Source organism: Eumetopias jubatus, unplaced genomic scaffold (genome assembly GCF_037043125.1).
Source record: "Eumetopias jubatus isolate StellerSeaLion01/CBP00866 unplaced genomic scaffold, mEumJub1_p1.0 scaffold_4, whole genome shotgun sequence".
Taxonomy (NCBI): Eukaryota; Metazoa; Chordata; class Mammalia; order Carnivora; family Otariidae; genus Eumetopias; species Eumetopias jubatus.
Window position 1 is genome coordinate 96,231,306 of NW_028274810.1, and position 21,649 is coordinate 96,252,954.

General features: G+C 56.4%; 1 protein-coding gene across 2 annotated transcripts in view; it reads right to left on the reverse strand.

Moving 5' to 3' along the window:
• The window catches only part of KAZN (kazrin, periplakin interacting protein), a 1,069,448-nt gene that overhangs the window by 40,583 nt on the left and 1,007,216 nt on the right, over nucleotides 1-21,649 (reverse strand). For both annotated transcript variants that reach the window (XM_028108174.2, XM_088022607.1), the window contains 4 exons: nucleotides 15,496-15,632; nucleotides 10,628-10,798; nucleotides 3,947-4,136; nucleotides 1,683-1,813 (listed from right to left, as the gene is read on the reverse strand). In XM_028108174.2, coding sequence (XP_027963975.2) covers nucleotides 1,683-1,813; nucleotides 3,947-4,136; nucleotides 10,628-10,798; nucleotides 15,496-15,632 — 629 coding nt within the window. The remainder of the gene's footprint in view (nucleotides 1-1,682; nucleotides 1,814-3,946; nucleotides 4,137-10,627; nucleotides 10,799-15,495; nucleotides 15,633-21,649) is intronic.

A 21,649-nucleotide genomic window follows, 5' to 3' on the forward strand; every position in this document is an offset into this window, starting at 1 on the left:
AATAACCATGTGTACCTGCTGCCCGTAGCTGCTGAAATGTGCCAAGGCCAAGTCAGGCAAGAGGCTAGGCCAAATGCAATTCAAGAGGCCTTTAGAGAACCTTTCTGCAGAACGGACCTTCCAGCAGTATTTCGGCTGTCCGAGCCCCCTTGGGCCCACCATGAGAAGGGAAAATCTGGCCCCTGGGCAGGTCTTCTCATTTGGGGTGTGCGTGGCTCCTCTAGGTCTCCAGCCCGTGCTCTCTAACAAGGAGGGCATTGTCGGCTGTAGGTTCAGCTCAACAGTGGGCCCTGAGAACCAGGGGGACAGCTGTCAGAGGCCCTCCAGTGGCCCCCTTCCTCGCCCTGGTTCTGTCATTCAAGACAGCCTCTGTCACAGGGGTTCTGTTCTGAGCACTGGTGAAGAACAAACTGCTTTAAGGAAGCTGAAAAAGAATCCCAGCCTTGAGTGGGTTTCAGGCCTGGGGCGGCCTTCTCCGCATCCCGACTGGGCAGGATAAGGCCCTGGGCCAGCGATCCCTGTTGCCCACGTCACCAGGCGAAGGCAACTAATTTTAAGTTCGGTCTTTGGTATTTTTATTAGTAGTCTTTAGCTACTTTTCATGGTTATTGTAGATGGGAAAAAACGGTTCCCTTATGGTTATTCCTATGTAGAAAAGTTACTGATTATTATACACTGATTTTCAACCAGTACCGTTCAGGTCCTTGGTCATTATTGGTTCTAATAGTTTTACAGGTTATTCTCTTGAGTTTCCAGGTAGATATCATATCATCGGCACGTGGGAGTTATTTTGTCTTTCTTTCCCACTATATTCACCTCATTTCTTTTATATTTTCAATCATGCTGGTTAATACAACATTAGCTGAGTTTTTGAGAAAGCTTTCTCATGCACTCGAAGACCTAACTCCATGGTGTCTCTGTCTACACGGCAGGGGAACCCTCCATATTATCAGCTGTGGGACAGAACAAAACCATACAGTGGCCTCCATAGCCCGCTCCCCAGTGTTTCTTGTTGGAGCCTCAACATGGCATGGCATCCTCCCATCCTCAGGTGCCCGACCCACCTTCATGCCCTCACTCCTTGGGAGCCCGACTGGAGGCTCCGCCAGTCACCAAGAGTTAGGTGGCTAGGGACCTGCACCTCTTGGTAGCTGGCACCCAGCATGCCATCAAAAAGTGTGTGATTAAATAAGCAAAGTGAAAAAACAGAACAAATTCATGGGATGCCTCTCTAGAGGAAATATTTGCCCAAACTCCTGGAAAATTAAAAAAAAAAAATCTGGCTCATTCCTGGAAGAAGGGCTGAGAGCTGGCTCTACGGGGAAATGAAGTATTGGGAAGGCCTTGGGCTCTGGAAGGTCACAGCTGGGAGAAGCCCACCGTCCCAGACGCAGGGACCCCGCCAGAGGTAGTCCTGAGCTGTGCAGAGCCTGAGCCGACCCAGGCCTGCCTTCCTCTGGGTTTTTCTTGCCCTCCCGGACACAAGGAGCAAACAGGCCTCCTTTCTTTCTCGCCCCACATCCATCTCTTCTTGCAAAAAGAACAGACCAGGAAATGCGTTCGCCAGAGTGCTCCCTGGGTGGACGAGAGGAAACAGCGGGTAGGTCTTCACCCCTCCACCCCGCCCCCCTGCGGTTTCCAGGCGGGGCCCCTGGCCCCGGCCCTGCTGCTGCTGGCCTTACGTTGCAGAGGGAGTGTGTCCGGTGTCGAGGGGAGTTGATGTCGCTGGGCGTGGATGACCGGTCTCCTTCGGCGGCAGACGCATCGGAGATGACAGAGGGCTGCCGGGAGTGGCAGGGGCTCACCCTGACTGCTGGAAAGCAGGGACAGCTGGTAAGTGAGGGGTGGCAAGAACGTCCCTGCCTGTGCTGACCTGCAGCCAGGCCACCCTACGCCCCATTATCCAGAAGAGAATGCTGGGACACAGGGAAGGGACTGCCTAGCCCTCTGCCCCTCCGTTCCACAGACCCACACGTCTCCAGAGAGCAGCTGCTGGGAAGGGCTGCCCCTGGCCTCTGGATCCAATTAGGCCCTCTCCTAACCACAGTGAAGGAGAAGAGGCAGGAGTTTCCAGGGACCTTGGTGACTGTCCTCACAAGGCTTCTATCACCTGGATGTTCCCTGGATCCGGAACAATCCTAATCACCAGTCAACACCAACTTCCTTAGTGAGAAGCCTGGAGGCCCCGGCCAGCTCTCCTCTTTCCCTCACACCCCGCACCCAGTCATCCTCAGCGCAACCCTCCAAATCCAGCCACTTCTCTCCAACCCCAGGTCCAGCCACTTCTCTCCAACCCCAACACTACCCCCCCAAATATGTCCACTTCTAACCCCAAACACAATCCCCAAATCCAACCACTTCTCTCCAACCCCAAACACAACCCCAAGTCCATCCACTTCTCTCCAACGCCAACACTACCCCCAAATCTGTCCACTTGTCTCCAACCCCACTGCCACTACCCGAGCCAAAGCCACTGCTGTCTCTTGCCTGGAAGACCATGCAGCCTCCCAGCAGGCTTCCCTGACTCCGTTCCTCACACTGCAGCAAAGCCAGGCATTTGGTCATGTTGGGGGTAAAAACCCTCAAGGCCCAAAGGGACATGGCTCTGCCCACCTACCAGCCTCGGCTCACGGTCACACCGGCTTTCTGACAGTGCCTGACGTGGGCCATCTCCCTTCTGCCCCGGCCTTTGCGGGTCCTGCTGCTCACCGGGTACATTCTCATCATCCAGGTCTCTCAGCCTGTCCTGAGAGAGGCCTCCCCCGGTTATCAGCTCTCCCCACACTTTTCCCCACCAAAGACTGTCTTCTGTTGATTTCCCTCCCTGTGCTAACTACCACCTATCACCATTCTGTTTGTCAGCTCAGTTACACCAGGTTGTCTCTCTTCTCTCCTACAGTGTCTGCTCCATGAGGGCAGGCACGCTGGGTCTCTTATCCATGGTGACCTCTAGAGCTCACGGTGCCTGGCATGGAGCAGGTGCTCCATCCGCAGTGGTGGAATGGACGGCTGAGCTCAGAAGGCACAGTCCTGAAGAGCCCCCCAGGACCCCCACCAGATTGCCCTCCTGGCTGCAGGTGCTGGCTGGAGGCAGCACTTAAGGCTCAGCAAGACTGCCTCAGGACCCACTGTATGCAGGCAGCATGTGAGCAGGCGGGGCTGTAGTAATCGGCCATAGGGTTTAACGCCACGGTGGGGGTGGCGCGGGAGAGGGATGGGCAACGAACGGGCTCTGCAGTCAGGGACTGGGGTTCCCAGCTAGGTGAGGGCAGCACCTGCACGTACGTGGCACACAAAGGCAGCCACTCACGTGTAGCATGGCCAGTGGGTCGGATGCTGCCCGGAGGCTGCACCCTGCCCCCTGCCAGTGCCGGGAGCAAACCCGTGTTCGGTGGCCCTCCCACACATCCCGTGACCGCGTGGCGCTGTTAATCAAGGCGCTCTGCTGTCCCCGCTGCCAAGGATCCCGAGACCCAGGCTGGAGAATCCGTGCAGCACTCCCTAGACACAGTCATTGGTCCAGGGGTGGGCATGTGACCCAGCCTAGCCCATCAGAGTCCTTCTTTGGGATTTACCCTAAACAGAGAAAGCGATAGTTTTTCTTTCTCCCGACTTTTGCGCTTTAAGACCTTAAAAGCCTGAACTTGCTGGAGACTGTTTTGCTGCTTTGTGGAAAGAGATGGCCTAAAGAGGAGGCCAAAGGGAGGCAGGCGGGGCTGAGACAGAGAGGTGGACACACGCCGATACTGTCCGGCCCTCGAGATCCAGCTGTGCCTGAAGTCCATCTCTGGGACTTCTCAGTTACACAAGCCTGTGGTCTCTGCCCCACAACCCCCCTAAGCAGCCACAGTGGGAAGAGGGGGGCTGTTTCCCCCCACTGGGGAGGTCAGCGGCTCCTAAGAAGCCCCCACAGCCAGGGCGGGGCCAGGCTGGGGGCAGGACTCACCTTGCCGGTCTGCAGGGTGGGGGGGGTGTGAGTGGTACAGAGTTTGCTGGCTCTGCCGGATGGCCGCGGTCAGCGGGAGGTCGGCCTGCACCACCCACTCCTGGTTGCCGTTGAGCACCGTCTCCCCGGGCATGGCGAGTGAATGCCGCTTGGGGACGTCCTTGGTCAGCGTAGCTAAGGACTGCTTGGCCTGGAGAGAGGGCCGGGAGACAGAAAAAGACAATGTGATGGAGGCGACCTCTTGGCCTGGTGCTTGGCCAGGACCCACCATGGTGAGAGCGCCAGGAATCCGACCTTGGTACCTGGCGATCTCTGGCTCTGCATCGCATTGCACACTCACCTTGGGGTTACCCCTTAGTTCCTGCTAACACAAAGCGAGACCAGGGTTATAAGAGAAAGGGGGCGTGTCCAAGGACACACTTATCACCCATTCTTTCTGGTTCTCCAAGGATTTGAATGAGAGTGGAGGAAAAGTCACTGCCTTCCTGAGCCTCAGCTTCCCCACCTGTAAGATGAAAACCCCAGAGCAAGCAATCTTTAGGGTTCCCTCTAACTTGGACACCCCAAGTCTATGAAATGACTCCCCCTCCATGGCAGAAGGAGGCTGAGTTGAAAGGTATCAGTTCCATCCCCCAAGCCAGGTAATAATCTCCCTTCCAGTTTAGAAAAACCATCATGTGCTCAGTGCAACAGCCCTGGGTCTCAAGTGGGGAGTGGAAGATTATCTGTGCTTGACGGAGGAGAAACCTGAAGCTTAGAGAAGTGACTTCTTCAAAAATGCACAGCAAGCACAACATTCAAGTGGGTCCCAAGCCTGGGAGTCTGGCCATGAGCCCCGTGGTTTCTACAGCACCCACACTCTTCTGGGGCAATGAAATCACCAGCACAAGTAATGCAGACTCTGAATCCATGAAGCAAAGAATGGGGTGTGCCTGGTCACCACGGAATCCGCAGGCCCTGGCTTGGACCTAGGCACATGCAGTGATCAATAAAAATCCTCAGAATTAACGGAAGCAGGCTCTGCTATGTCCAGGCTGACAGCTCAGGGAACCTGCTCGGTTAACTTGCCCCCAAAGCAACGCAACAATCCTGCTGAAGGAAAGGGCTAGGCTGGGGGTGTCGTCGGGCTGCTATAGGCTTGCAGCAACCCAGCAACACAGGAGACTCCCGTTTCCTGGCCACCAAGGCACCGAATCACGTGCATCTGACCTCCTGACCCTCCATCTGGCTACCACTCCATGCACTAAGCTGCCCTACTCCCTTGCTTCCTCCTGCCCAATCCAACTTGGCTGCCTGGAAGGTAGACTCAGGGTTGACAAACGAGCCCCAGGTCAGTCCGCCGTCATGCAAATGAGCCCTCAGCTCTGCCCTCTTGCACATGTTCCCAGGCACCTATGCGGGAAGCCATAGAGACTGCTCTTCTGTCCCCACCTGGCTTTCTTCTCCCAGGTGGGGCCTCAGCTCTGTCTGGGCCTGGGAGAGGCACCTTCTAACTCAGCAGGCAGCTTGACATCATTGCTACTTGACAGCTGGGGGGGTCCCCTACGGTGAGTCCTGCAGGATGGGGTGGTGGTACCTCTGAGTTCTAAAGCACAGGGACCCTTACAAAGGGTCCACTCATGACGGAGCTACAACAGAGACGAGACGTACAGGAGAGGTGTGTAGAGTCAACCTAAAATAGAGGCATGCGTGTGTGCGTGCACGCCCAGTCTACAACAGGTCATCTTCCTGTAGCAGTCTACACCGTGTTCTTTGGCCAACCTCTGCCGCTGAATGTGCTTTAATGCTGGGAGCTCCCCTTGAGCACTGGCTCCCTCTTCCGTCTGAGCCTCTCCCCTCTCCCGAGCGCTCTGTGCCTGGAGTTCGGAGCTAATGGATAGTGGGACATTGGCTCAAACCCCCTCACATGACGGAAATCAGACAGAACTGGGTTCAAACTCCACTTCTGCTATTTAACTTGCTGTGTGACCTTGAGCAAGGTCCTCACGAGTAGGCTGGGGAACGGAGAGGGATCATTTCTGTGTAAGTAGCACCACCCGGAGTAGTGTGACAAAGTGGCCCAGCAAAGTGCTTTGGAGTTTGGGCTTGGAAATCGGACTGCCCGGATTTGAGCCTGGCTGCGCCCCTTCCCAGTGGGGGGGATCCTGAGTGAGGTCCCTCAGCCCTCGGCGCCACCACGCCCTCATCTGTCTGAGGGGGAATCACATGGTTGCTATGGAGAGCCCTGGCCTACGGGAAAAATACTTAATAAAGGTTAGTGACTTATCACAAAACATCTACAAGACGTGGACTAGGTCCCACGAAGGCCCAGGATGCCGGTCGCCCTACTCAGTAAGTCGCAGCTGCGGGGGTTGGTAGGGTCATTGATGTTCCCCCCCCCCCCGCCAAACACACACACACAGGGTGAGAAGATCCAGGAGGCAGGCTGAACCTTGCCCTGGGCCTCCCTCCCTGACTGCCTGGAAGGCCTGCTGATGGGCAGCCATGAAGTAGTCTGCACTGGACAGTGAGCCTGGGCCCCCGATGGATGCTGCGAGTGCGGCTCAGCGGAACCCTTCACTAGCTTTTCAAGGCATTCCTGCTTGTCCAGGGGACGTCTCCGCTGGCCAAAGGCTGGGAGGAGCCTGGTACAGGAGCCTCCAGGAAAACATGAGCAGGTTTGTGAGCCGGTCTGGTCCAGGGCCAGGAGGTGGTGCTTGTGGCACGCGGGTTTCCGCAGCGCGAGGGCAGATGCAGCACCAACCCAGAGCTTGGCCGCCCCTGTCGTCCCCCTGCTGCTTGATCCTGCCTCTCAACCGCCCTCACCACACCTGACTCTCGCCTGGGCCTGTGGCAGCTGCCATTTTCACAGACAAGGAAACGGAGGCCCAGGCAGGTTAAAAGTGACTTGAGGTCGCACAGTGACTGGCCAGTGGAAGGGACATGAGAATCCACACCTCCTCATCCTGGTGGGGCCGAGGACAAGATGGGGCGAGGTGCAGAACACCGGTCAACAGCTGCCGTTCACTGAGCATCTCCTCACCTCACCACCGCCCCAGGAGGAATGTCTTATAGTCCTGACTTCATACATGTGGAAACCGAGATTCAGAGAGGCTGACTGCCTTGTCAGAGGTCACACAGCCCGAAGATGGCAGGACCCAACTGGGACTCTGTTAGGCACAGCCCGATGCTGAGACGGGGCCATCCCACGCGCCCCTCTGGAGAAACATCCAACTTTACAGAAGACTGGTTCTCAACTGGGGCGAAATCTGCCCCCACCCACCTCCCCAGGGAACCCTGGGAAATGTCCTGAGACTTTTGGTTTTCCCAACTGGGAGGTGTTCCTGGCACCTAGCGGGCAAAAGCCAGGGAAGCTGCTAGACATCCTCCATTGTGCTGGCTGGCCCCATAACAAACTTACCTGACCCCAAATGTCCACAGTGCCGAGGGTGAGGAGCCCCATTTACAGTGTAGTCAACGGAAGGAACATCTCCTGTTTCGGAGAAGCAGCGTTGACAGAAAACTAGGCCAGTGTGAACCAAACTTTTGTGGGAGGGGGGGCAGGACTGGCATTTCGGGGAAGCCTGTGATCTCGGGGGCTGGCAGTCCTGTCTCCCAACCCCTTCGTGTGGTGGAGGCCAGTGGAGAGGGACTGAGGGACAAGCCGTGGCTGCTGGGGGTGGGGCCTCCTTCAGACCAGCAGCCGGCCGTCCTTTTAAAGACCTTGCGAGCGAAGGCGCCACATCATGGGGCACAGGGCCTGCCTGACTCCACCTGCTGGGCAGCCCTGGGTGAGCTCCTGCCCCCCGAGCCTGTTTCCACATCTCTAAAATGGGCACAACAGGAATATATGCCTCACTGGAGTGACGGCTAATGGGTATGAGTTTCTTTTTAGGAGAGTGAAATTGTTCTGGAACTAGATTGGTGAAGACTGCACGGCTCTGTGAGCATACTAAAATCCACTGAATGGTACATCTTGAAAAGGACGAATTTTATGGTAAGTGAATTGTATCTCCATAAAAGAACATGTTAAAAAATATATACCTACACCCCACAGGGTGGTCCCCCGAAGCCAATGTGGCTACAGAGGTGAAACTGTGCCAGGAGTGGTAATGCCTGGTGTGGCCAGGAGTCGCTAATCGGGAACACCTCCCCCCAACAAGGGCAGGTAGCTGAGTGGGAGCGTGGGTGCCACCACCACCAAACACCGAGAGGGCTTGGCTTTCTTAGGAAGCCCAAGTCTTTGGCATTTACTCAAGGGAAGCAGGCCCTTTACAGCCACACAGCGTGTGTGGAGACCCAGAGCCCAGCTCCCCCACAGAGGCGGGAAGGAGGGGCGATGACTAAATTGGGACAGGACCCACCTATGCTCATCAGGCACCCAGCTGCTTCCCAGGGTTTTACTGTCACAGGCGGGTGTGAATTTGCCAGCTCAGCTCCCATCTCCTTGATGGCACCTCGGCGTCACTTAAGGAATGACTCATCGCCAGTGGCCAGAGCCAGGACCCCTAGGTAAGTGGTAAACAAGTGACCCTAGACGGGCCATTTTGCTACCCTGTGCTGGACTTGTAAAAAAAACAAAAAAAAAAAACAAAAAAAACCTGGGGTGCCATTCTGAGGCAGGTTCAAGTTCATCTTCCCCAACAGGGGCCGCTGAGCAGACCACTCCGTGTAGAACCCTGGCTTCCCCTGGCTTCCCCACCTCTGCAGCTGCCTTGGCTTCGACTCACCTCCAAGTCTGGCCCTCCACCTTCCCGCTGCACCTGTGAGCTCCTGACTTCCCTTCCAGCACATCCCATGTGCTAAACCAGCCAGAGCGGCTTTCTGTGGCTCACACCCGAGGCACATATATAAGGCACACACCCAGGGATGGCGCCCCCCCTTTAGTCTCGGCCTGGCCAGCAGGGTAGTGGGGCGAGCGTCAATGCTGCCTGGAGCAGGCAGTTCTGGAAGCCTCCAGGGTGTGAAATTCTGCGGATGGCGGGCAACAGAGGGAGCCTCCAGTCTGGTGAACACCCCAACAACACTGGGGCTGTCATGCATCTTAGCAAAGGCCCTCCCTCTGCCGCCGAGCCCTAGGCAGACATCGGCCATGCTGATGGATAAGAAGCCTGTACTCTAGGCTGCAAACACTCAGCATAACTATTCACACTTTGCAGAGGGGGTCTGATGCCCGCCAGAGGAGAGGGCAAGGATCTGAGTGTCATTGGCCAGAACGGAAGCAGGCTGAGCAGTCTGAGCATGGTGAGAGGAGAAAGAGAGGAGATCTGGTTCCCAGTTCTGAAAGGCCCCAGAAATCCCCAGAATGCTTGAGGCCGGTGCTCCAAGGCCAGGAAGACACATCTGGCCATCTACGTATGGGGCACTGGGAAGACCTGCCCCAGCTTCCCAGGTCTGCAGCTGGAAAGGTTTCTGCCCTGGGCTGCAGGTGGCCAGAGCCACCGACCTCACTGGTGGGAAAAGCACCCACCCTTCGAGGGGACCTCGCAGCTGCAGCTTCTTCCAGCCTGGGCAGTTCTGACCACTAGGGGTCAGCATTGGACAGGAGACCCAGGAGGGGCCCCGCGATCCTGAAGAAGTGACCCCAGAGAAGGTTTGTGTCACCATATCATCACTACGTACAGCACCACGCGAAGTGCTTCCCTCACGTTATTTCACTGAAATTCTCAGAAAGGCCCTATGGAGTAGATGCAGTTAGCCCTATTTAGACTTGACGAAACAGGTTCTGAGAGGTGAAGGGTCCCACCCGAGGTCACACAGCTAGGAAGCGATGGGGCTGGATTCAAACCCAGAACCCATGGCTGTCACCACACGGTCAGCCCGCATCCGTGCTCTCTGCAGGAGGCCATTGTGTTCTAAGAGCTTCGTGGGACCCCCTCACCCCCCCACCCCTCAGGAGCACCCTGCACACCCTCCTCCCAGCCACGGTCACATTGAGCCCCTGGTGGTTTCAAAGGCCCCTTAAGCCATGGGCTCCCTGGAGTTTCCCGGCCAACTCCTGGGAGGGCAGGGTGAGGTAAAGACCCCCGCCCCCTTCCAGTACCAGATAAAGGGCACTGAGGCCCAGAGAAGTTCCGTGAGTGGCCCAAGGTCACACAGGAACAGGCAGAGCGGGACTCCAGGGCCCTGGACCCCTTCCACCAGGCCCGGACACACCACCTGGGCTCTCTGTCCCCACATGCAGGCTGGGCACTTCCAAGGAAAACTCAGCATTTGGAAGTTATTTTGAAGGTTAGTTTTGGATTGGAAAAAAAAAAATAACATTTTTTCCTTGACAACCCAAGTAAGACATTTTCACTGGAGATTTCTTGCAATCCTACTACCCAGAAATAACCACTGTTAGTTTTTTGGTGTATTTTCTCCCAAATGTTTTCCTAAACAAATAAGTGTATTTTAAACAAAAATGGGCTTTGTTTGTTGACAGTGGCCTGGGAGCGTGGAAGGGAGGATGGGCTCCCAGCACACTCGCCCGGCCCCTGCAGGTGGATGAGAGCTGTGGCCTGGGCTCAGGGGTCGATGTGGAAGGAAGCTGACAGAGCATCGCAGACCCCGCACCCAGCCGCACCCCCCTCCCCGGCCCGTTCTGTGCGACTCCACCGGGGAACTCCCGGTGAACCTGTCCCCACACCCCGTCCCCAGCGTGTCACGTGGCTCCTAGCAGCCCAGACGCCCTGGCTGCGTGAAGGTGGGGCGGAGTCTCACCATGGCCAGCTCGGCCTCCAGCTCCTTCATCCGGTTGTCCTTGAGGTCCAGCTGGGAGCGCAGCGCTGTGGCATGGTCCGTGGCCTCCTTGGCTTGGCGCCGCAGCTCCCACTTCTCGCGCTCCAGCAGGTCCTTCTCCTTAGCCAGGGCTTTGACGGCATCCTCGCTCTCCTGCGGGGACAGAGCACCAGGCCGTTACAGCGGGGGCGCGGGGCCTCCTCTTGGAAGGGCCAGAGGGGGGCCTTGAGCCCTGGACCAGAGGAAGGTGAGGGGAGGCCCCCGGCTCTGCCACAGCGTAGCTGGGGGACCGGACCGAGACAAACCATTAGGAGATGCTCGGTAAATACCGTTTCTGCGAATCAATGAACAAATGAATGTGACGAGTAAGTGTTTTTACCCCATCAAGTCTCAGTGTCTCCATCTTTGAAATGGTTGGGGGGGGTAGTTGATACTACTTGTTTCAAAGAATTGTTATAAAGATGAAATGACCTCCCGTGCGGGAAATACGTAGAGTCCGAGGGAAGTCTGGGTCAGTAGCGGGTGTGGGGCTTTGTCCGGGTGTTTGGTAACGTGTGTGTCACGGAAAGGAGAGACGGAGAAGGAGACAGCGGCTGAGCAGCTGCTCTGGCTGCCCCGGGGTCCCGCAGCACCCCACGGGGGTCACAGCCCACGCCAAAGCAGGTGAGCAGCTGTGACTGAAGGCAGCACGGTCACCGGCCGGTCCCCCGCCCCGAGCCGTTTCCTCCGGGGTGCAGAGGGAAGGGCCCGGAGCTCCGGCCACGCCGAGCGAGCGAAGCCAAGGGACAGATGGCTGAATCAGGGGGCCTGACCTCCGTGGGCAAGAGCCACGTGTCCGGTCAGCAGGTGCCCTTCCCGAGAAGAAGAGTCCCAGCGCAGGGCCCTTCCCAGCGCCCCCCCTCCACCCGCAAGTTCTTCCCATTGATCGGCTCAGGAACGGTGCTCCAGGTCTGTGTGCAGCCTGGGGCCATGGAGGGAGGCGGCCCTCCTGCCGTGTTTGCCGTGTTTACCGGCCCTGTCGCTGAAGGCCTGACAGCCAGATGGCCAGAGCCAGGGAGGCCGAGGGCTGGCCCTTTCTCTGGGGCTGTCACCGGGCTGAGGCTACGGCTTATGGTCTGGGGGAGAGGGAGTGTGGGTCAAATCCTGGCTCTGCAAGGACAAGCGGCAATGACTATTGGGCCTCCGCGCCCTTGTCTGTAACCCAGAGATAATATGCAGGAACTTCAGGGTGTTAATTTTGAGGATGGAATGAGATAATGCACGTGGCGAGCTCAGCATGGCGTGGGCACACAGCAGTGCCTGCTCGGAGGTCCTCTCTGAGCAGCCTTCTGGGACCACCCACCTGAGAGCAGCCCTGGGCTCTCTGTTCTGCCACCCGACGCTGGCCACTGAACCCGTATTCACGGATGCCGTGGGCAGGCACGAGCCACACAGAAATGCCTGCCTCCGCGGAGCTCCTGGAGCAGAGCCCTCTGGCATGCGTCCTGAGAGCAGGGATGTGCCGCTTCGGTGCGTGGGCACATACCTGGGTCCCAGCGGGGACAGCCTGCACACAGCGGCGGGTGACAGACATTGCTGCTACACGAGCAGGCGCACTCGGCTGCAGGGGGCTGGCCGTGAAGGCCATCGCGCCATGGCTCCTGGGCCGGTGTGAGCAGCCCCTCCCCTCCAGCTTCAGTGCAGCCTAGAGGGGGTGCAGGGGACAGTGCCTTCCAGGACGTGCCGCTGGCCCCTGCTCTTTGGGCTCAGGATGCCTGGGTTTGAGTCTTCGCTGCAGGGCACTGGCTGAGTTGTTTAACTTCCCCAAACCTCGATCGACCACCTCATTTGTGAGACAGCGACAGTACCACCTCCCAGGGTGACGGATGCTCTGCAGAAACCGGCCATGCAAGATACACAGCGACAGATGGTACTATCACCCAATCACAGGTGGAGCTGTACTCTGAGATTCTGGAAGCACGACTCTCAGTGCAGGGAGGCATGCCACTGCTGGTCAGTTCTTTCTCTGTGGAGCTGGGTTCAGGTGGGGTCAGGGCAACAGGGGACAGGCAGGGCCCCCAGCATGCACGCGGATGGGGAGCTCCCACCCTGGGGGCTGAGCCATGTCCTGGGCATCTGCCCCCAGCACCCAGCCACAAGCCCGGATCACAGAAGGGCCCCGGGAAATGAAGTGTGTGGAACTGAGTAACTGGGTAAGGACCGTCCCTTAGAACTGGCTGGTGTGCAAGAGGCTGCTTACAAAACATTTTTGCATTAGGAGGAAGGTCCCCTAGGACCCTCAGGATCATCTTTGTCTCTGTGTCTGTTTGCAGTCACTGACTGCACTGGTCTTGAGCAGACCAGAGGGAAAGCCCGTAGGTAGGTGCTTTTCGACTAGGTGAAGACTGTGACGCCCCCTCCCATGATCATATTCCCTGGCAGCAGGAGAGCGGGCTCGGCAGCAACTGACATGAAATGTTCTGAACACACGCTGAGTATGGTGCCTCAGCGTTTTAGGCAATTATATTTAAACGTCGCAACCACCCGTGAAGTGGGGGACTGTGGTCATCCCCGTTTCACAGATGAGTGCATTGAGGCCAGAGAAATAAGTTCCCCAGCCCCTTAGACAGTGTGGTAGAGGTCTCAATCCTTGCTGGTAACTGAGGTAGGAAAGCAACAGAAAGGAGACTGGCCAGGGAGGCTGGACCCGGATGTGGGTCACGGTGGCCGGGATTTATGAGGGGAGGATTCGGCCCACTGTGCCGGGCCTCAGATGCTCGGCTGGGAGTGGGGTCCCTCTACTGGCACCTGGGGCTCACTGGACAGAAGGAGGAGGGGTGCAGTGAGGAGGGGGCGGCAGGGGGACACAGGCCTGGCTGGGGAGGTGAGGAGGGCAGGATGAAGGTGGCCCCTTGTGACAGCAGCCTCACCACCCAAGATGGTCCTTGGCCCCCCGCCTGGCTGCCCGGCTTACTGTGAGAACTTCTTCAGCTGATTTATGGAGAGTCCCAAATCCGCCTTGGAACTGCACCCATGTGAACATGCATTAGGCACAGCTTTCTGGGATGTTGCAATTCTGTGAACTTTCTGGGCAGGCCCCGAACCCCTCATTTCTCAGCAGCCTGTGCCTGTGCTGACCCTAGGAGCTCAGAGAACTGGGGTCTTGCTCCCTGCTCCAGGCAAGGCCTGCGGGGGTGCCCAGGAGGAGCTGGGTGAGCTGGGGCAGGTGAAGTGGCAGGACCAAGGAGGGTGGGGGGCACCTGAGGGTTCCCTTCATCCTGTTCACGGGGACACTTATTTTATGCATAAAAGGCAAGTCATTTTTTTTTTAACCAGTTGCAAGACCTTGGAAGAGACAATAAAATCAGGACTTGTGGTTTTAGCTTCTCCAAACCAGCTCTAAATATGTGGCTTTGGGTCTGTCCCTGGACCCTTCGTGGCCTCAGTCTTCCCATCTGTAAAATGGGGTTGCACCCAACAAGGGTTAAAGACTATCACAATGTTGCTACTCCACTGATACGCTGGAAGTGTTAGAGCAACTTGCTCCACATGACAACAAGGCTTAAGACAGTAATTTAACAAAAACATTCATGTTTTCTAAATCCCATTTTTCTGGAAACAAATCTGAAGGGTCTTGTGAAGTCATTCCGTAAGAGTGACATCTGATGCTGAGCTGTGGCTGTCTATGGCTGCCCATGGCTGTAGCAGCTTCAACCCCTACCCCCAACTGCTGGTTGGACTTAGCAGGGGGGCCCCCAGTTACCTGGACTTAAAAAAAAAGGGCATGGTCCAGGGGAGGAGGTGGATCTCCATGGAAGTTTTATTTTCAAGTAGGAGCCCAATTATAAACTCAAATTTGATGACCCCCTGCAAGACAGAAGTGTTTGCTCTTAAGGCCCAGGAAGGCCACAGAGCCACTGAAATGCCCAGCAACCACCCATGGCTCATGGGTGGGGGCGGCCAGAACCTCTTCTCTGTGGTCAGCCTCGGGTTGCTCGGTAAACATCAACAGTGGAAATAACTCATTTGTTTGACTAAAGTCCTACTCACCCCGCAGAGCCCAACTCATATGTCACCTCCTCCGTAAAGCCTTCCAAGACTCTTTGCCTGTAGGCAGAATTTCCTGCTCTCTCACCAGGGCTCCCAGGTCTCTCTGCACACTGTTATTATGGTATTATTAATAAGACGCATAGCTAATATTTACCAAGCCCTCAGTATACGCCAGATGCCACATGGATCACCTCATCCAGTGTTCTTCATACCTCTCCAAGGACTGACACTCTCCAAGGTGAGGTAAGATGCCCTAGGGCACATACCTTGGGGGCTGGGATCTGAACCCAGGCCAGCCAGAATCCATTGTCTACACTGTCACCAACTGGGCTGTCCTGTCCAGCCTTATTTGCCCAGGAGGCATGGGGACCCCCAGCTAGGGGCTATGCCCATTTCATCTCCATAGCCAAGCCCGAGTCCTCAGGTGAGCAGGTGACACGGGCAGTGAGTGTGTGTTTGGGGATTAGTGAAGCCAGACCTCATGATGGCAGAGAAGGTATCCTGCAGGCAGTGGGGAGGTAGGGGTGCTGGTGTCTGCAGAGAGGGTCAAGAGGGGAGGGAACTGGTGTCTGGGGGGAGGAGAGGGAGCAGGGGAGGGGAGAAGAGGAAGGGAAGAGGGTTGAGGGAGCAGGAAGGGGAGGAGGGGGAGGTGGTATCTGGGGGAGGCAGGGGGAGGGGAGGAAGCTGGTGTCTGGGATGGGGGAGGGGAGGGAGCAGGGGGCGGGGAGGCAGGGGGAGGGGAGGAAGCTGGTGTCTGGGATGGGGGAGGGGTGGGAGCAGGGGGCGGGGAGAGGAAGGGGTAGGGAGGCGCCTAACCCCACCTTGCGGTGCTGCTCATAGTTGCGGATGAAGTCGCGCAGCTGATCCTCGCGGCTCTCCAGCGTGGCGTACAGCTGCTGCATCTGGCTCACCAGGTCCGTCTTCTCGCCCTTCAGGCGCTTCCGGTCGGCCTTCATGGCTGCGGGGCAGGGGAGTGAGTTAGTGCCCGAGACCCCAGCTGTTCGATGGTCCCAGATGCTGGGACCCTGCCTCTATCCTTTTAAGAGATGAGAAAACGGGGTGTAGAAAGATGACGTTTCTCTCCCACGTGCCCAGGTCACTTACTGGCATTCCCAGGACTTGAACGCAGGTTCGCCTGTCTCTACAGTCCCTGTTCTCACTTCTCAGTTTTATTGATCCAATCAGGGCAGCAAGTCCTAGACTGAGCATCCCTTTGAGCCCTGAACTGAAGACATCTCCAGGGAGAGGGAGCTAGGGGCTGGTGAGCACCCACGTCCACAGCCCAGGAAGCTGATGGTGCTCGACTCCCTACTGAATGAGCCCCCATGGTCCAGTTTGAGCCCCAGGACCACTCAGCCCAGCACAACAGTCCATCATCTGGTTCATTCCCTCCACAGGAGAAGCGCTTGATCAAAAACACGCAGCAAGATACGACACCAAAAGTATGCATAGTGGAACAAATACAGATGCATCACACTCCATCAACATGGAACCCTGCTGTGCTTCCAAGGCCACCACCAAGGAAGTAAAAAGACAACTCAGGGAATGGGAGAAAATACTTGCAAACCGTCTTATCTGATAAGGGGCTGACATGTAGAATATACAAAGAGCTCTTACAACCCAATAATAAAAAGGCAACCCAAGTAAAAAATAGGCAAACCATCTGAATAGACATTTCTCCAAGAAATGATCAATGAGTACACGAAAAGGAGCTTGACATCATTCGTCAACAGGGGAAATGCAAATCAAAACCCCAACAAGATACCACTTCACACTCACTAGAGCGGCCAAAATAAATAAGATAGACTCAAGTGTTGGCACAGACACATCACACAGTGGGGATGGATGGAATGTTGGAAGAGAGCCTGAGAGTTCCCCAAGTGATTCAGTATCAAGTTACCTTGTGATCCAGCAATCACCGCCCTGGCACACACCCAGTGGAAATGAAAACATATGTCCACACAAACACACAGACACAAACGTGTACAGCAACATGGGTCACAGAAGCTAAAAGGTGAAAAATCGCCCAAATGTCCATCAACTGATGAATGAATTAAAAACACAATGTGGTATATCCATACGAGGGAACATTATTTGGCAATAAAAAGAAGTACTGCGTTATGCTACACCATGGATGACATCATGCTACAAGAAAGGAGCCAGTCATGTATGGTGTGATTCCGCAGACTTTATGAACCGTCCACAGTAAGGAAGTCTGTGGAGACAGGAAGCAGACTCGTGGTGGCCGAGGGCTGGGGGTGGTAGCTGGCGGGGATGCGTGGATGGAGGGGTGGTGGCTGGAGGGCATGGGGTTTCCTTCTGATGTGATGAAAATGTCCTAATACTGACTGTGGTGGTGGATGTAACGATCTGTGAATATACTAAAAACCACTGAATTGTACATTGTAAATGGGTGAATTTATAACATGTGAATTCTATCTTAATAAAGCGTTCTCTCTCTCACTCTGTCACACATACACACACACACACACACACACACACACACACACACACACACACACACACACACACACACACACAAAGGGCCACGAGTCCCAAGCAGCTGCCTGGCTCCCTGCAGACTCTCCTTGTGCCCTCTCTCCACTGGCTCTTTGGCAATTGGAGCTGCTGAGCTCAGGGCAGGCCCTGGCTGCAGGGTGGGTTTCACTGCCTTTCCCCAGAGGCTCCAGAACTCTGTTTCCTCCCTGGAGAGAACACTGAGGAAGCCTTTAGTGTGAGAAGGCACAGAGTAGTTAGGTCATTTTCCCGAAGTCACACAGCCGGGTCTGACCCCAAAGCCCACACAGCTGACCCTACATTATGCCGCCCTTACAGTGAAATGTCCAAATGGGGTCCTGGCCCCGTGGCGAGCTGAGGGCAGTGATACGGGACGGGCGATGGCTGTGCCACCCCATCTTGTCCTGGACATCCAACCCTGCAAACTCAGGCTGCCAAGAGGAGAGCTGGAGCCACCAGGCGTGACCTAAGGACCGAGGACCCTGGGCTCCCGGCCTGGTGTCTGACCGAAGCTGATGTCCTTCTGGCCCCGAGGGGACCTCCTTCATTCTCCTGCCCTCTGCCTTCCCCCTCCCTGCAACCTGGGGAGAACAGGGTAGAGGTAGGTCAACTGGGGCCACGGGGCGACCTATGCAGTGGGGACCCTGGGTCTTGGGCAGCCCTTTACGTTCCAGCTTTCAACGTGCCCTTCCTGCGGCTGGACACATCCTGTGTCCTCCTCATGGCAGCGTGGAGGAGCAGCAGGTAAGCTCAGCAGGGCCGGAACTCCAGGCCGGGGGGCTGCGACTCCACGGGACAGGGACAGTGGAGGGCACGGAGAGAGAGCTCATGTGTTGTCCTCCTGTCAAGCAGGGAGTGATCCCGGGGACAGGTGGGAGGCAGGCAGAGCTGGGCCAGTTTTGGGCCCTGTACCCTAACATGGTGCGACTGTGTTCCCGGTGAGCTTCACTTTAAGAAAACCCAACATGTAAAGACGTAAGTGGGTCAGAAGGAATCTTACAGGAGAGCCCAGGCGCCGGCTGCCAAGAGAACTCGGCAGTTTCCATTTGCATTGTCATTAGATCCTGGATCCTAGCCGCACTCGGTGACAGAGGTGGGTGGGTGGGTATTTTGAACATCCCATTTTATGGGGGAGGAACCTGAGGCCACACGGCCAATAAATGGCAGAACGCGGTTTGACCTGGCACCTGACTCAGGCGGGTTTCAGACTGTTGCAGGGCGGTGGGGGGGTGGGTGGGTGGTGGTGGTTCCTAGGGGGCAGCTGACCTGAGCCAAGTCATCACTGTGGCTCCCAGGGGAGCCTCGGGTGGGACCTCCACCCCAGGGGAGCAGCTGCTGCTGAGCAGGTGTCATGGATCCTCCTGGGGAGCATGCCTCTGCCCTTCAGCTGGCAGGGAAAGCCACGCCTCTGCCTTTTGGTTGGAAATTAATCCCCCTTAGGCTCTGGATTTGCCTCCTTCATTAGCCTTGTCTGGACAAACACAAAATTCTAGACTTTGCTCTTGGCAACTGGAGGCTCCGGGAAGGAATGCCGCCCCTTTCCTCCACAGCACTGCCGGGCCTCTCTTCACGTTTGCCACACGGCCTTGGAGAGGGGTGACATGGCGGCCTCTTGCCACGGATCCCTCACTGGCCCATCCTGCACCATCTGCACGTGCAGCTGCATGGACCCCCGTTCTGTCCTTCAGCAGAGGGGTGAGTATGCGTGTGTCTGTGTGTGTCGGTGGCCTCAGTGGTGGGGCAGGGGGCTACACCGCCCCCATCTGACTGGGGGCTCCTGAGGGCAAGGGGTGGTCTTCTGCCTTCAGATTAGTAGCTCCTCCCTAAGAGGAAACGGAGAGCCCCCCCCGAACTGCTGACTAAGCCCCTTCTGTGTGCCAGTCTCCATGCCTGCTGCTGTCGGGGGGAAAGGATGAACGAGACATGGTCCCTACCTCTTGGGTGGTCGACAGTGTGAGGGAGAAGACAAACCCCTACACACGTGGATGACACTAGACTCCTCCACCCTGCTCCTTACCAAGAGAACCCCAATTTTGTTTGTGCCCAGCTAAAACACGCAACATCCCAAGCTCCCCTGCAGCTAGAGGGGGCACGTGTCTAATTTTGGCCACTAAGATGTACACAGGTGTCTATGGCAAATCCTTCGTTGTCTTTTTTTTTTAAATTTTTTAAAAAGATTTTATTTATTCATTTGAAAGATTGAGAGAGACAGAGCGAGCACACGCAGGGGGAGAGGCAGGCTCCCCGCCGAGCAAGGAGCCCGATATGGGGCTCGATCCCAGAACCTGGAGATCATGACCTGAGCCGAAGGCAGACACCCAACCATCTGAGCCACCCAGGTGCCCCTCTTTTTTTTTTTTTTTTTTTTTTTGAGAGAGAGACTGCTCGAGGGGTAGGGGTGGGGGAGTGAGGGGGAGGGGCAGAGTGAGAGACAGAATCCCAAGCAGGCTCCATGTCCATCCAGCGTGGAACCCAATGCGGGGCTTGATCTCATGACCCTGTGATCATGACCTGAACCGAAAGAAATAAAGAGTCGGACCTTAACCGACTGAGCCACCCAGGTGCCTCTCCCCTGTTTTCTTTATAGTCATAGTATAGTACGCTGGCACTAACTCTTCCCTTTTGCCCTTCCCTCTTCCTGCTAGGAACACAGATGCGACATCCCGAGGCACGGCAGCCATTTTGTGAACACAAGAACGAAGACACAAACTGAGAATGGGAGCAGAAAGACAGAAGAGGCTGGACCCCTGATGGCACCATTTGGGCCAGGATTTCTTATAACAGGAGAAAAATAAACCCCGCTGTTTGTGAGATTTCCCATTTTGTGCACCCCAACACATTCCTAATGGAAACATCAAGGCAGGCTGTGAGAAGTGCTATCACCCCCACCACGAAGGGCTCTGCTCCATGGTTCCTTCACATGAGCTCTCCTTGGGAATCCCTGCTCTACAAATTCTGGGCTGGACCCCACCAGGCTGAGGACCGGAAAAAACATGAAAGCTGAATCTCTGGGAATGAATGCCAAGTGAAGATCCCCTAAAAATGAAGATAAGACACTTCGGGAGCCACAGCGTAAACAAAGAAGCTGCTGTGGGATCTGCCACAGCTTTTCAGAAGTGCACATGTCCATAACCCATCAGGAAAACTTCACGGAGAAGCAGGACCTGGGAGCAGGCACCTGGGGGCCCCTGCACTGGCTTGAGTTGGGAAAGTGTGAGTGTGTGTCCCAATCAAGCCTGACTGCCCCCAAGTCTCCAGATGCTGGGTCATCAGACAGGGGACTCCCTGAAGGGAGGCACTGGAATTATAACTCTAACAAGGAGATCAGCACGACGGGCCCCCAAGAAATAATTTAAACTACTAATTTACGCAGCTATGAAAAATATGCAGTGGGGTGCCTCCTCTTTCCCTTTGCCACACGTCGGCTTTTAGCTCTCCTTCAAAACCCTATCCTCACGTTCTCCAAATGCTGCTAATGCAAGACAAGGTCCGTGGGGCATGAACCTCCCTCTCTCTCACCAGCCTCCTGACTCGGCCCAAAGCTCCCAGCTCCGTTCACCTTCTCAGTCATCCAGCTTCACCCAGGCGTGTCCCATTCCAGCAGCCGGGCCGCCGGGACCACTACCATGGTGACGGGTGATGTCATGCCCAGCAGGCCCTGTGGGATCACCTCAGCTCCTGGGAATGTGGGGACTCAGGGCGGGGGAAGGAGGGCGTGCAGGGAGGGACTGATTTTTCTAAGTCACAGGAGGCCACATGCATGCGTGACACACGGGGGGTGTGATCAGGGGCCCCACTGTGGCCCCATGAAGATGGGAGCTTCTCTGGGGAGGTCACTCTTCTCAAGCTTTTGCAGTGGCCCTTTCCGAAGCAGACCCCTTCCTCCTTTCCTGGCCTAGAGTGCTGCAGCCCCTCACAGACGTGGGGCAGGGGGCGGGGGGAGCAGCATCAGCCCCAGTTTAGGTTGCAAATGCGCATCTGGGAGGACAGGACCAGAGAGCAAAAGGGTCTCTGCAGTTCCCCTTCACTCCCGCCGTGAGTAGAGCAGACCCTCAGCTGCAACGCCCCGACGAAGGGAGCCCTCAGCCCGCGTGCGAGGGAACCAGACAGGCTAATTCTTGGCTTTTGAGCCTCTGGGGGCCACGGTGCCTAGAGGGTAAGGGATTTTCTAGGGCACGTTTGAGCAGGAGGGGATTTCTGCTAACCCACACACCAAGGCAGTGCGTGCCGAGAACCTCGCTGGGGAGTGAGGGACCAGGCTCCCAGCCTTCCCCTCTCTGAGCCTCAGCTCACGCCGCCAGCACGAGTGTGCTGGACTCTGTGAGCTTCCTCCGGCTTCAGAGGGTCTAGGAGACATCATCACCTCAACCACTGACCCCCTCCCCCAACAGATATGTCCACGGCCTTGACCAACGCCACACAGTGAGGCAGGATGGGCATCAGTGTGGAGTCCGAGGA